Source organism: Myotis nattereri, assembly GCF_964212035.1.
Source record: "Myotis nattereri genome assembly, chromosome: 1".
NCBI lineage: Eukaryota > Metazoa > Chordata > Mammalia > Chiroptera > Vespertilionidae > Myotis > Myotis nattereri.
Window position 1 is genome coordinate 154,908,091 of NC_138075.1, and position 15,540 is coordinate 154,923,630.

The following is a 15,540-nucleotide window of genomic DNA, read 5'->3' on the forward strand; positions in this document are numbered from 1 at the left end:
AAAGGTTGTGCGTTCAATTCCTGGTTGAGGCATGTACAGGAGGCGTGTACAGATGGATGTCTTGCTCTCTCTTTCTCTTTCTGTCATTCCCCTTCCCTCCCTCCATTCCTTTCTCCCTCTAAATATCAATGAACAAGTCCTTGTGTGAGGGAAAAAAAAAGTTTATAAAATAGTAATACAGTATTTCTCATTATTTATTGAATCATTTCATGTAAAGAAGGCATGTTCTTGAGCTGCAATTTTCAGCCCTTTTCATCTCATGGCACACATAAACAAATTACTAAAATTTTGTGGCACACCAAAAAATATAGTTTTTGCCGATCTGACAAAAAACAATAGGTATAATTTTGATTCACTCACACCAGACTATTGTTGTGTTGTCATTTTTTTTTTTTTGACAGTCTAAGGGAAAAGAGGTTAGTGCCCTTGACTAAAATAGTCAGGTATTGCATGTTTTAAAATTTTTTGTGGTATACCAGTGTGCTCCTCACACACTGGTTGAAAATTGCTGTTCTAGAGAATTAGAATTATTAAACTATTACCTATGTTGATACGCTTTAAAATTGAAAGAGGCAAATACCAAGTAAACTTTTGTGTTGCTACTTATATACTTACTAGAGGCCTGGTGCACTAATTCATGCATGGGTGGGGACCGATTGGGGTCGATTGGTCTGGGTTGACTGGCGGGAGGGGCCATGGGTGGTTGGTAGGCCGGCCCTACCCCCTGGATGAACTCCTGTTTGAGGGGACAATTTGCATATTAGCCTTTTATTATATAGGATTAAATATGTTCAGTTCATCTTCTGGTTTTTCTCACTTGTCATACTTGTGCTACTGTAGTTTTCAATCAGTTGTTTTCGCTCACACCCCTCCCATTAATAGTTCAGTGTGAAAGGGAGGATTTGGGTATTTTTCTAGCCAAGGTAAAGTCAAGGTGATGTCCTTGAGTTCACATCTCTAATTTAGCTCATCTGTAATGAATATGGGTTCTTTTATTATCACAGGAGGCGTAAAGACAGACATGAAGCCAGTGGGTTTTCAAGGCGACCAGATCCAGATTCTGATGAAGATGAAGATTATGAGCGAGAAAGGAGAAAAAGAAGTAAGGCATGAACATAGATATTATGTTTCCAACATGGTGCAATTCCACTATTTGCTTTTCATATTCAATTTGTTATAGTTCAGTTGACATTGACTTAGGTCATTTTGTCTCTGGGATTCCAGCAATCCACATTTGTATACAGTCTTAAATTATATTGCGTTTTAACATATATTCTCTTTTGAGCTTCCCATTCACTTTCTAGTAGTTATTAAGTAGATATGTTGAGCATACCTTGAAATATATATACACATACTTTTCCTTACCTGTAGCATAGTTTGGTTTTTATTAACGTTTTTAGAGTCCAGCATATAGGTTGAATACTTATTGGTCTCATCTTTTCAGCTTATAGATTGGCTGTCCTTTTTGTAAGGAGGTATGCCTTTTCTGTGAAGGCCATTTAATTTCTTGAACATAAGCGGAAGCTAATATTGAGTAGTAGGGAAGTGATGGCATTATGTCCATTATGTGTACTGTTGATGTTTATATTTTAACCTGATTAGTAGCAAATGTTTAGTAATCATCCTGAATTTTTCATACTAAACTCATTAGAACTAATCTCAGAATCAATCACTAATCACTTGGCAAGATTAAAAAATGATAAGAAGTATTTCAAAAGAAATACAAGATTTTATTCCTATTTCTCCTTAAGTATTTTGTCTAATCCAGGCCTGTTAATCATGGTGCATGTACATTGGCTTTGGAGGAATTTCTTTTGTGAAACATTTCACGCTCTTGCAGCACTGGTTTTGTAATCAGTTTTGTTTGTTTGTTTACATCTTATTTTTTGGACTATTTAATTGGTGATTAAGTTATAATACATATGTTAAGGTTTATACCTAATGAAAAATTCCTTTTATTCTCCATTCTTGTCAGATAGCAAATGGAGTTATTTTGGTTTGTTTGTGTCCAGCATTCTCTGTCCAGGAAACGAACAGGAATGGTGACAACACAAAACAGATTCTATAGAAACAAGAAGTACCTACATTTTCAAATAGTTGTTTAGTTCCAGGAGTGTGTTGTATTGTGGGAGAAAGCTTGGAATCACTGGGAGCTACCTACCGCTGCCCACTAATTCTCCTTTGATCATTTTCTCCTATGAAAAAAAAAAAAATGGACACAGTTATACCTAATTCAAAGGTTATTGAGTCGAAATGAGATAATGTATATGAAAAAATTTGGTGACTAGCCGTGGCCAGCGTGGTTCAGTCCTATCAGCCTGAGAACCAGAGGGTCGCAGGTTCTATTCCCAGTCAAGGGCACATATCCCTGGCTCCAGTCAGAGCGTGTGCTGGAAGTAACCAATTGATGTGTGTGTGTGTGTGTGTGTGTGTGTTTCTTTCTCCCCCTTGTCTCCTTCCACTCTCTCTAAAAAATCAATGGAAGAAATATCCTCAGATGAGGATTCACAAAGAATCTGGTGACTAATATCCTTTTAGTAAATAGTTGTATTACTGTTGGTTTTGTGTGTTGTTGTTTTTCTAATCCTCACCCAAGGATATTCTCCCATTGATTTTTAGAGAGAGTGGAAGAGAGAGGGAAAGGCAGAGAGAAATATCGATGTGAGAGAAACACATCAATTGGTTGCCTCCTGCATGTGCCCCAACCAGGGCCCGGGCTAAGGAGGAGCCTGCAACCAAGGTACATGCTTGGGCCCTTGACCGGAACCAAACTAGGGACCTTTTGGTCCGCAGGCCAATGCTCTATCCACTGAGCCAAATCATCCAGGGCTTACTGTTTTTTTTTTAAAAAATATTTTTTTTATTGATTTCAGAGAGGAAGGGGAGAGAGAGAGAGAGAGATGGAAGCATCAATGATGAGAGAGAATCATTGATGGGCTGCCTCCTGCATGCCCCTACTGGGGATCGAGCCTGCAACTTGGGCATGTGCCCTGACCAGGAATCGACCCCCGACCCCTTGGTTCATAGGTTGAAGCTCAATCACTGAGCCACACTGGCCAGACTATGTTACTATTTTTTAAGTAACTGCTAATTCTCTGGGTTATGGTCTTTTATCTTAAAATTCATTTATTAACTACATTCTGGGGCTCTTGAATGCCTGCTATGAAAAAAATAATTGTGAAAAAAAAAGAAAAAATAATTGTGTTTGTCTGGCTTTTCAGTTTTCTACATTTTTAATCCTTGATTCAGATATTAAGTTCTTTAGATATTAGCTGGAGGGATGAAGTAGCAGTTCTGTCTCCCGCCCTCCCTCTCTCCCTCCCTCCCTTGTGTTATATGACAAATTGTGGGGAAGCACAGGACTTGGTTGGAAAGTCTGTAAGGAAGAATCTCCAAAAGATCGGGGGCCTCTAGGGGGACCTTGCTGAAGGCGGCAGACCTACCTTGACTTTTCCAAGTAAGTCTGAGTCCCCAGGTGTTTTACTGGAGTCTTTATGTTTAGTCTTTAGCCGTCCTTGCTTAAAGGACACTGCAGATGCAAGTGTTTTCTCAAGGATACGTACCCTGCTGATAGTATCTAGAAGTTAATTTTAGTTCAAGCTGTTGCTATAATAAAAGCCTAAGGAGGCAGGCAAACAGAGCTGTTTGGTTTCTCAAGCCAAGCAGTCCCTTAGCCCTCTCTTTCACAGAAATGTGTGTCAGAGTAATCATTTATCCATCACTCAGGGTCTTGCCAGTCAGCCCTGGTAACAAATGGTATATATCATAGTCCTTGAGAGTCTGGCATCTGAAATGTTCCTTTAATCAGTGGAATTTTATGTTTTTGCAGGTATGGGCGGAGCTGCCATCGCACCACCCACTTCTCTTGTAGAGAAAGACAAAGAGTGTATGTATCTATATCTCCCCCTCTTTTCTTTTGATACAAATCTTTAACCCAGCCATGGCCAGTCTTAGCTTCTATCAGCCAGGTTTCCTGAATGTAAAGGGAAATTGCCCCAAAACCTGTCCTCTGGCCTGAACTCTGAGGCCCAGTGTGGGTCCTTCAGGCTGCTGTTCCCATTCATTCCTTGTACTTTAGAAGTTTTAATGCCCGGCTCTGAGACTTGGATTTTTATACAGTGGTATGCTTTTTTGTTGTTGTTGTTTTAATATTTTTTTAGTTGTTGATAGTATTACAGATATCTCCCATCACGCCCCCGTTTATCCCCTCCTCCCAGCCCCTACTCCCTTATCCCCCACCCCAGGTTTTTAATACCCTATTGCCTGTGTCCATGAGCTATGCATATAAGTATATAAGTTCTTTAGTTTATTTCTTCTCATCCTACTGTTGTTTTTTTAAAATTCATTTTGTCTTCTCCAACATTTCGTAGTTGGAGTTAGGCTAAAACAGTAATAGCTCAGTTTACGATTTGTGTCCTCAGTGGTTTAGAGGCTGTTAAGTTCATGACTTCCACAAGGTGGCAGTGCCTTCCTGACTAGATTTTCTGCCATTAGTTTTGATTTCATCTCACAGGCTGTCTTCACTTACATTGCCAGAACACACCCACCCACTCTTTCAACTCCCAGTGATCTGTTCTAGGAATTGAACTTTGATGTATCATCTAGGTCATTTTCCTATCCTTTAGGTTGGCCCATACCTAAACTATCCCAAGAAAATATAATCATCCCTCATGCTTTTTAATACCTGTTGCACTATTTATGTTATCTTTTTAAAGAATATAACTTACAAAGTTTTGTTAAATACCTTTTGTGTAAAAACACCTAGAAAACCATAAACTCAATTGAAACCAGTCTTTTTTTTTTTTTTTTAAGCTTCCTTGTTGAAAATCACTGCTGTAGCTAGGTTTGAAAATCACTGGTCTGGTACATGGTCCATAACTTCAGTGACCTTTATTTTATGCTAGGCTAATGAAATAGATTAGAGTCCAAAGACAGGTATACAAGATGATATGGGAATCAAAATAGATTTTGATTGGATCTATCTGGAACATACAAAACTCTTTAGCATTCAGACAAAAATTGTCATTTAGAGCACTTTTAAAGGATAACATTTCAGTAAGGTATAAAAATGACATTTGAGATAACAGCTGGAACAAAGCTAAAATTAGAAAAACAGTACATACCTCTCTAATTTTAAAAAGTCATGTAGAGGCTGTACAATGGGTTTTGTTTTTCCTCCTTATAGTAAACTAAAAATGTCAGTTAAATTAGTTCAAAATAAATGATTTATACAAGTGCAGTTCGGGATACTTTTTGTAGTATTTTGGTAAACCTATTTTATTTTTATCCAATAGTACCCCGAGAATTTCCTTATGAAGAGGATTCAAGACCTCGCTCACAGTCTTCTAAAGCTGCCATTCCTCCTCCTGTGTATGAGGAACAGGACAGACCCAGATCTCCAACGGGCCCTGGCAACTCCTTCCTCGCCAACATGGGGTAATGGTTCCAAGTGCTGTCGTCTTGGCAGGTGTAAGAAGGACGAGACTCATTGTGAAGGGTTGGCAGCCCTTTCAGTAGATGCAGTTTGTTTGAAAGTGAGGGCGTTCTCTAGTTATAGGAAGATGCTTGGTGTGTTCAATCACACAATGTCATTCTTGAGAATCTGAGTCACATGGAGGGTATTGCAGCACAATGGTATCATATTTTGTACAAAACAAAGTCTTCTGATGTAAGTTTCGGATGATTTCATTGCTGAACATTATATTCTCTAGGTAGGAACGGTTTCTCATAATTATTTACATGTATTTTCAAAACATTTGCAAGTAAAATATGGCTTATGAGTTACACCTGACTTATACTATGTCCAAAGGGTGAATGACATCATATATATAATGAGACATGTGCTTTAAGGTCATGGTTCTGTACCTTTGGTCTAAAAACTTCGTCATTCAAACTAAGAGTGTTTGCCTGCATGTAAAAATCAATTTTAAGGTTGACTTTCAGGTATGGCTTGTGGAATTTAAAATCCCCACTGGATTTGCCATACATTTTGGTTAAAACAATGTTTTATGTTTACTTTGTTTCTTTCATGCAATGAGAGAGTATCAAATGAAGCTGCGTTACACTAAGGCCTTTGTTCTGTGTCCTTTAGAAGGACACTGCCTATGATAGAAATGCTGTGACCATAGTAATCAGACCGATCTGCCCTTGTCTATGTGCATATACTCTGATTCTTAGAGCCCTTGAGAGGTGACTTAGTCAAGAGTTGGAGTAGATGGTTGGGGTTCCCGCACTGCAAGAGGATTTTGACTTTCTGACCTTTGTATCCATCTCCCAGACTTGTGTTCTCTATGGTAACTGCTAGCCAGGGGTGGCTATTAATTTAAAATGAATACAATTTAAAATGTAGTTCCTTATCTCAAGTGCTCAATAACAACACAAGGTTAACAGCTACCCTATTGGGCAGTCCCCATCATTGTAAAATAGGTGTATTGGGCTTCCCTAGAATGTATGCTGGAAGGTGGATAGATATGAAACTGTTATTTTTTTTTTCTGCTGATGATAAAAATTGACTTTTTGCTGAATCCCCTTTTAAATAGTAATTCTGTATGCCTAAGAAAGATGCAGTGTAGTACATTTCAGCCGTTTCAGTCTTTTCTTTTTAGCCTAGAACAGTTTCAAATGAAATTTTAACGGAAATCACATAAACATGAAGTAATGTAGGTGTAATTCTAGTTGAAGCAGGCTTTGTGGTTCAAGCAATGGGGACACTTTTTTTTTTTTACATTTTATTGATTTTTACAGAGAGGAAGGGAGAGTTAGAAACATTGATGAGAGAGAAACATCGATTAGCTGCCTCCTGCACACCCCCCACAGGGGATGTGCCCACAACCAAGGTACATGCCCTTGACTGGAATTGAACATGGGACCTTTCAGTCCACAGGCTGACACTCTGTCCACTGAGCCAAACTGGTTAGGGCATTGGGGACACTCTTGAGACACCTCCAAGTGCAGTTTGAAAGTTACGGTATTAGAGAATGAGCAGTGGACTGAGAATTACAAGTTGTGGGTCCCAATTTCAATTTTACCGTTAATACCTATAGAAATAATTTCTAATATTATGTCTTGTTTTTGTTTCTAATCAGCTTTAAGCTAGCCTAGTTGACTAATCTGGGCTTCAGTTTATTTTCCCATCGATTAAGAAGATGATCTCTATATAAAATCTGTTATTGTAAACTCTACTGCACTATTTAGAAAAATGCATTTTCATCATGTAACTTTATCCTTTTTGACAGGCACATTTTTTAATTTTTATGGCTTTAAGAATTTTTATTTTCCTATTACAGTTGACATGCAATATTATATTAGCTTCAGGTGTACACCCCAGTGATTAGACATTATATATTGCTAAGTGATAACCCCCAAAAATATAGTACCCATCTCACACCATACATAGTTATTACAATATTATTAACTATTCCTTATGCTGTACTCTACATCTCCATGACTATTCTATAACTACCAATTTGTGCTTCTTAATCTCTTTACCTTTTTCACCCATCCCCCATATCTCTTCCCATCTAGCAAAAAGTTCTCTCTATATATGTATGTCTGATCTGCTTGTTTATTTTGTTCTTTAGATTCCACATATAAGTGAAATCCTATGGTATTTGTCTTCCCCTGTCTGATTCATTTCACTCAGCACAATGCCTTATATGTCCATTCATGTTGTAGATGGCAAGATTTTTATCATTTAAACTAATCATTGATAGATATTTATTTATTGCCATTTTATTATTCATATTTTTTTTTCTTCCTCTTCTTAAAGAAGACAAGACCCTTTAACATTTCTTGTAATACTGGTTTGGTGGTGAGGAACTCATTTAGCTTTTTCTTGTCTGGGCAGCTCTTTATCTGTCCTTCAGTTCTAAGTGGTAGCTTTGCTGGGTAGAGTAATCTTGATTGTAGATCCTTGCTTTTCATCATTTTGAATAGTTCTTACCCACCTTTCTGACCTGCAAAGTTTCTGTTGAGAAATCAGCTGATAATCTTGTGGGAGCTCCCTTGTAGATAAATGCTTTTCTCTTGCTGCTTTTAGAGATTCTCTCTTTGTCTTTAATCTTTGGCATTTTAATTATGATGTTCCTTGGTGTGGACCTTTTTGGGTTCACCTTGTTTGGGATTCTCTGTGCTTCCTTGACAGGCACATTTTAAAAAGTAAACTGTGGTCATACATCAATGAATGAAATCTGAAGAACAATATAAACAAACAAAACAAACAGACTCATAGATATGGAGAACAGACTGATGGTTGCCAGAGAGAAGGTGGTGAAGGGACCGGGTGGAAAAGGTAAAGGGATGGAGAAGTACAGATTAGTAGTTACCAAATAGTTATGGGGATATAAAATACAACACAGGAAATATAGTCAATAATATTGTAATAATGATGTGTGGTGCCAGGTGGGTACTGAAAATTTCCAGGGAACCACTTTGTAAAGTATATGATTGTCTAACCCAGGGGTGGGCAAACTTTTTGACTCGAGGGCCACAATGGGTTCTTAAACTGGACCAGAGGTCCGGAACAAAAGCATGGATGGTGTGTTTGTGTGAACTAATATAAATTCAAAGTAAACATCATTACATAAAAGGGTACGGTCTTTTTTTTCAATAGTTTTATTCATTTCAAACGGGCCGTATCCGGCCCGCGGGCCGTAGTTTGCCCACGGCTGGTCCAACCAATGTGCTGTATGCCTGAAACTAATACAAAATAATATTAAGTTCAAACTGTGATTGAAAAAAGTATTTCTATAGCAATGCAGGTACTAGAACACACAGGAATTCTAATGTTTTGTAACAGAGGTACAGGGGAAATTTCATTAGAGAAACTAATATTTCCTTTACCTTGAAGTTAATTTCAGGATGTCCAGTATTTTTTATATATCTTTCATTCTGAACATCCCCACAACTTCGTCTAATGTCCATTGTTAATTATGTGTGACGTCATTGAAGCCCTTGTAGAATTTCTATTCTCCTTTCTATAAGGAAAGTGTTAAGATATAAAATCCAATTTATGCTATAGCTGAAGACCTTAAGTATAAAGGACCTTTCTCTTTTCTTTCTCCCAGTGGCACAGTAGCACATAAAATCATGCAGAAGTACGGCTTTCGGGAAGGCCAAGGTCTTGGTAAACACGAGCAAGGGCTGAGCACGGCGTTGTCAGTGGAGAAGACGAGCAAGCGAGGAGGCAAGATCATTGTGGGTGAAGTCACAGAGAAAGGTAGGTCCCTCCCTAGAAGTAGTGAGAGATGCAGTCCAGAGGCAGAGGGCTGGCCCTCTTGAATACAATAAGAGAAACCCTGATTATGATGCATCCCAATTCTGTGTTGTGGTTCTTCATCTTTATTTGTTCAGAATAGATGTAGAGATAGGAAGGCCCATAGGAGAAAAGACAATGACTTTGGCAGAAAATGAACAGTACTCAAGAAAATAAGTTCATGCCTTCTACTAGGCAAAGAATCTTGTTAAATTGATAAGATTATAGTTATTTTTTGTTTTTAAATATATTTTTATTGATTTCATAGAGGAAGGGGGAGGGAAAGAGAGATAGAAACATCATTGATGAGAGAGAATCATTGATTGCCTGCCTCCTGCATGCCCCCCACTGGGTATCGAGCCCTCAACCTGGGCATGTACCCTTGACTGGAATCGAACCCAGGACCCTTCAGTCCCCAGGCCGATGCTCCATCTACTGAGCCAAACCACCTAGGGCCATGGTTATGTGTTTATAGCATGAAAGACAGAGCCATATACAATATATTAGTGATTATATCTGCTATATTCAAATTTGTAAGGGTTCTTATTGGTAGATTATGTGTTTAATTTTTATTCTCTCAGTAGACAGCTTTAGTAAGTAGCCAGTCAGCCTAGAGCCGTCCTGATTTGTGGGAGTATATGCAATTAGGCAGCCAGTGGCTGGCTAATTACCTGCTTATTATATTGGACTAGTGACCTTTGGCCACTTCCCAAGCCAAGACTCTCACCTGTAAGGGTTGGGATTGATGTGTACTGTCAACCCCTTAGGAAGTGAACTAAGTGAAAATTGTAGGTATCCAGGGAAGCTAAAAATTTCCAGAAATTATAGTAAAAACTGTTACCAAAGCAAAGCATATGCTTCCATTACAGATACGGCTATATTTTTTTCTCAGCCATAGATGATTATATCGTAGATGACTCTAGGACAGTAGTTCTCAACCTTCCTAATGTTGTGACCCTGTAATACAGTTCCTCATGTTATGGTGACTCCCAACCATAAAATTATTTTTGTTGCTACTTCATAACTGTAATTTTGCTATTGTTATGAATCATAATGTAAATATCTGATATGCAGGATGTATTTTCATTGTTACAAATTGAACATAATTAAAGCATAGTGATTAATCACAAAAACAATATGTAATTATATATGTGTTTTCTAATGGTCTTAGGCGACCCCTGTGAAAGGGTCGTTCGACCCCCAGGTTGAGTACCGCTGCTCTAGGACATAAGAGGGTTGCTATTAAAAATAAATTATTCATTGTAACTTGAACTCAGTGCTCTAACATATGTATATCTCGTTGTTTGTTTTCTTACAGATGCAGCCAAGAAGTCAGATTCAAATCCATTAACTGAAATACTTAAATGTCCTACTAAAGTGGTCCTACTAAGGGTAAGAAGCAGAAGGAAGCAACCTGTTTGCCCACCTTGTTTTATGTGCACTCTGTCCTAACCTATCCCTGTATGCTTTCAGCACCACTGATACCATAATGGATAAAGAAAACTGAAAAGAATATTTTTGCAAATGATACTTTTGGATAGACACCACATAAGACTAATAGAATTTTTTACTAATGTTTCTTTGCTAATGATAATATTTAAGACAATAGTGATTACTTTAAAATATTTGAAATTGTTAGATGTTTATCTTAGTTTATGCATTTTGATGGTTGCATAATTGCTCTTGTAAGTCTATGGCAGCCGTGGGCAAACTACGGTCCGTGGGCCAGATCCGGCCTGTTTGAAATGAATAAAACTATTGAAAAAAAAAGACCATACCCTTTTATGTAATGATGTTTACTTTGAATTTATATTAGTTCACACAAACACTCCATCCATGCTTTTGTTCCGGCCCTCCAAGAACCCATTGTGGCCCTCGAGTAAAAAGTTTGCCCACCCCTGGTCTATGGAGTTTAGTGTATATTTTTCTTTTTTTTAAGAAATAATTTTGGGGGACTACAGGTGTGAAAATTTTCATTGTGTTATTTGAGAGGGAGAACATTTACTACCATAAAGTTATTTATACATCTTATTTATATATTAATAAATTATACATGATACTTGAATTTATTTATTTTTGTTTATAGAACATGGTTGGTGCAGGAGAGGTAGATGAAGACTTGGAAGTTGAAACCAAGGAAGAGTGTGAAAAATATGGCAAAGTTGGAAAATGTGTGATATTTGAAGTAAGAGTTTTCTTTAGATGTTTATAAACTGTTGTGATTGACAGGTTACAAAACATTTTCTACAAATAGAGATGTGTGCTGTGCTTAAGAAACATATTGTCTTACTACAGGAGGTGACAGGTGTTGGTTATACTTCTCTTACTTAATTATAAAAAATTTAAACATAAAGACAAGAAGGACTTCAAATTTTATTTGGAGAAGAAATGAACATTTCATTTTATGATTGAGGTGTAGTTTGGTGATTAAAGACTTTGATTATAGTATGCTCAATAGTTTAGTTATTTGGACATGCCTTTGGTTTCATTCATTTGACAAGTATATATTTAGTGCCTCTCATATATCCAATACTGTATTGAGAGCATTGGGGATGTTCTGTGCTCTCAGTGATATGTTCAGTTGAAACAACAAAACGAACACATATAAAAATAGACAATATTTTGTTGCTAGATTCAGTGGTTATTGACTGTAAGTACTGGAGTTGAGAAAAGGATTTAGATTTAAAAAACAACAGAAGGCTTTGTGACAATATCAGATGCCAGCTGAGCTTTGAAATGAATGGGTAGGATTTGGATAGGTGGAAAAGATATTCAGATTAGGGTCACAGCTTCTGGGAGACTGACGAGGGCTACAAAATGGAATGGTTGGGCATGTTGGGGATTAATAGGAAACATGTTTACATAGGTGGAATGGGGCCATATGCAGGGTGTAGAAAGTATGACAAAGGAATTTAACCTATAATGAGAGACAGTTAGAATGCAAATCTTTTTTTTCTTAAATTTCTTCTCTCACTATTGCTTCCTTTCTATATCATATTGCCATTTGTTGACCAAATAATTATTTGTTTACATGTCACCTGGCATAGGACCTATAAGATCAGACTGCTTAACTTAGCTATGTATTCCCAGCACCTAAACTGTGCCTGTCATAAACAGATCTTCAACAAATTTTTGATGTCAATTTGTAGTTATTTCCTTGGTATTTGACTGCTTCTTATTTGTATATGATGATAATTGACACACTTATTTTGACAGAAATCATTAATGGAAGAAAACTCACATTTAGTGATATCTCAGATACCTATTTATCTATTATACTTTTAATTTTTTCCAGATTCCTGGTGCCCCTGATGATGAAGCAGTACGAATATTTTTAGAATTTGAGAGGGTTGAATCAGCAATTAAAGGTAAGTTGTACAACTAAATATAAAAATTAAAAAGTTTAAATTGTGATCTTGTTAGAATTAAAACATGTTCTTCTAGTGTCTTAAAAGAATCTGTATTAACTGACTGTCTTTTTGTTTGCCTTTTAGCTGTCGTTGATCTGAATGGGAGGTATTTTGGTGGACGGGTGGTAAAAGCATGTTTCTACAATTTGGATAAATTCAGGGTGTTGGATTTGGCGGAACAAGTTTGATTTTAAGAACTAGAGCACAGGCTACAAGCTTCAAGCAGAGAAGAAAAAGGCGACAGCCAGTCTGCTTGGCTGTTGGGTACAGAGACTCTTGGAAGGACTGCTAAGATATATGTTGATTAATCCCTTTTTTATTTTGTGGTTTTTTTAATATAGTATAAAAATCCTTTAAAAAAAAAAAACAATCTGCGTGCCTCTCTGGTTGTTTCTCTTTCTTATTACCACTTCTGGGTAATTAACTTTTTTTTTGCTAGGATTTCATGATAATTCTCAAGTGTTCCAGTGATACAGCATTTCTTGCACTAAAAATATCTAGAAAATTCTGGGATATGGGGTTGTATTAAGTTATCCTTTGCATTTCTTTCATTTTTTTTTTTTAAATAAAACTTGCAAGTTACTGTAGTTTCATAAATTCTATAATAAAGTATCATCTTGGCAGTCTGCCAAAGGTGAAAATGTTTGCTTTCTCTAACAGAGAAATTCTTAACTGATTCTGGTTGTAGCAAAAAAGTCTTTAAGATCTGAACTACGGTTGAAGAATTGTGAACCTACCATGACTTGTTTGGATGAATCATTTCAATTAAACTAAGTCAGACTGTAGGGTTTGTGATGGACTTAGGATATAGAAATCATGAACCTAGCAATTCTAGCATAGTCTTCAGGTTAGATCAGAAATGACAAGTTAATTCAAAACCTCACAGGTACATTGTAAATGTGTGCCCATATGTTTTGGAAATGGTGGTTCCTTGGAGTCATATTTCTACTGGCAAAATTTGCAAAAGTGTTAGTTCTTATATATATTTTAAAATTTATAAAATTCAGCCACATCAGCTACTTAAACTGTACTGCCAATTAATATAATTCCAGAGTTATAAAAAATTGTACCATTGAAGTACAGTGGTATGTGTGGCTTAAAAATTAATAGGACCATGAAAAAGGACAAAAATATTTGGCGCTGGGGTTCATTGCTAGAGCAGGAAGTGTTTCCAGAATATACATGTGCCTGTATTCTGGTCCTTGCTTGCCTGAATATTGCTGAAGGACATGCACCTATGTTGTCTCTCTTGGTTATTGTGACATGAAAGCGTGTTGTGACCCTTTGGGGAAAGAAAGCACTCAACATTTCTTTACATTCCATGGACTTGGTTTGAAGACCTAAGGAATATTCTGACCCTTTTTAAAAAAGGATTTTCTCATGTTTTTATTTTAACAGAAATAAAATAATAATGTTTTCTCTTTTGTGGTATTACTTTACTGAGTAAAATTTAATTGATACTTGGTTTTTGTGATAAAAATGCACATATTTTATAAGATAAGTTTGAGTTAAAGATTAAAATATAAAAGGATTACATAATTGAATACTAAAGAATCAACAGCAGCCCTGAAACTTGAATGTGTCTACCTATGGACTTAGCTACTGAATAATGCCTTTTTTGGCTTACAAGTACCTAACTGTGCTTATGCTACATGATTATTATGAGACTTAGTTTAATTTGTATAAACTCTAATGTTCTTAAACTATAAGTTCCAAACTACCTTTTATATCTGCATAATTATTATTTTGTTGCATAATAACATCATTGTTCATTTGTATTTAGGTGGCTTTTCCAACATTCTCATGAACAACAACCAGAGAAATAAAATGCAAGTAACTAAGTTTTAGTAGCATGGACACAACTTGGTGAATATCTTTCTTCCCAGTCTTTAATTATTTTTAATTTATCCATGACTGCATTATTTGCAATGAGTTTCTGATATTGGAATAATTTCTAAATCTGCAAAATAGTGCTTGAGAGATTTTAAATTAATTTTCAATATTAGCTAACTAAAATTCAAATTCGACTTCAATATAAAAATTCCAATATAAATTAAAAATTAAAGGTTCAGTGTAATGGACATTTGTCCCTCTTGGCCCACCTGTGATCTTCTGGAAGCCTTTCCTGTGTTTGGGGAGTTTACTGCATTCACTCCCTTCCTTAAGATAGAGACTAGAAACTTGCTTTGCCAGTGTGTCTCAAAGCTAAGGCAGGCAGTGTCGTGGGCTCTTTATATCAGACTAGAGGCATGTTGCACAAAATTCGTGCACTCGGGGAGGGTCCCTCAGCCTGGCCTGCGCCCTCTCGCAGCCCAAGAGCCCTTGGGGGAGCAGGCCTAAGCCAGCAGTTGGACATCCTTAGTGCTGCTGCAGAGTGTCCTGCATTGAGCATCTGTCCTCTGGTTGTTAGTGCATGCCATAGTGACCGGTCGTTCTGCCATTTGGTTGATTTGCATATTAGCCTTTTATTATATAAGATGTGCCATCCCAAGGCTTCAGCTTGGAGCAGAGCTTGTACAGAAGCTGTTCTCATACTGGCCAGGCTTGGCACAGTGTAGTTTAGTGTTTGGGCAGTGGTAGCAGAGACCTTGTCATCCCATAGTGGCATGTATTGTAGTAGGGTCACATGTGTTGTAGGGAAATCTTTGGAGCAGTTTCTAGATGTGATTTAGGAGTTTTCTTGCTTTGTATAAAACCTCCAAATGTGACGGGCCTATCTGGAGATTCTGTTTGCTATCTGGTTTGTTTATTTTGGGGGGGCGGGAGGGAGTGAGGGTAGATTTCTTCAGTTTAAACAAGCATAGTGAGTTCTCTTTATTTGCGACTAAGAACAACTGATGATAAACAAGTTGATACTGGAATTGCAAATGACAAATC

General features: G+C 37.1%; 1 protein-coding gene across 2 annotated transcripts in view; it reads left to right on the forward strand.

Moving 5' to 3' along the window:
* The window catches only part of RBM17 (RNA binding motif protein 17), a 35,395-nt gene extending 20,882 nt beyond the window's left edge, over positions 1 to 14,513 (forward strand). For both annotated transcript variants that reach the window (XM_081091112.1, XM_081091113.1), the window contains exons 5-12: positions 1,005 to 1,102; positions 3,830 to 3,886; positions 5,295 to 5,436; positions 9,066 to 9,217; positions 10,572 to 10,645; positions 11,340 to 11,438; positions 12,549 to 12,621; positions 12,748 to 14,513. In XM_081091112.1, coding sequence (XP_080947238.1) covers positions 1,005 to 1,102; positions 3,830 to 3,886; positions 5,295 to 5,436; positions 9,066 to 9,217; positions 10,572 to 10,645; positions 11,340 to 11,438; positions 12,549 to 12,621; positions 12,748 to 12,851 — 799 coding nt within the window. In that variant the 3' untranslated portion in view covers positions 12,852 to 14,513. The remainder of the gene's footprint in view (positions 1 to 1,004; positions 1,103 to 3,829; positions 3,887 to 5,294; positions 5,437 to 9,065; positions 9,218 to 10,571; positions 10,646 to 11,339; positions 11,439 to 12,548; positions 12,622 to 12,747) is intronic.
* The last annotated feature ends 1,027 nt before the right edge of the window (positions 14,514 to 15,540 follow it).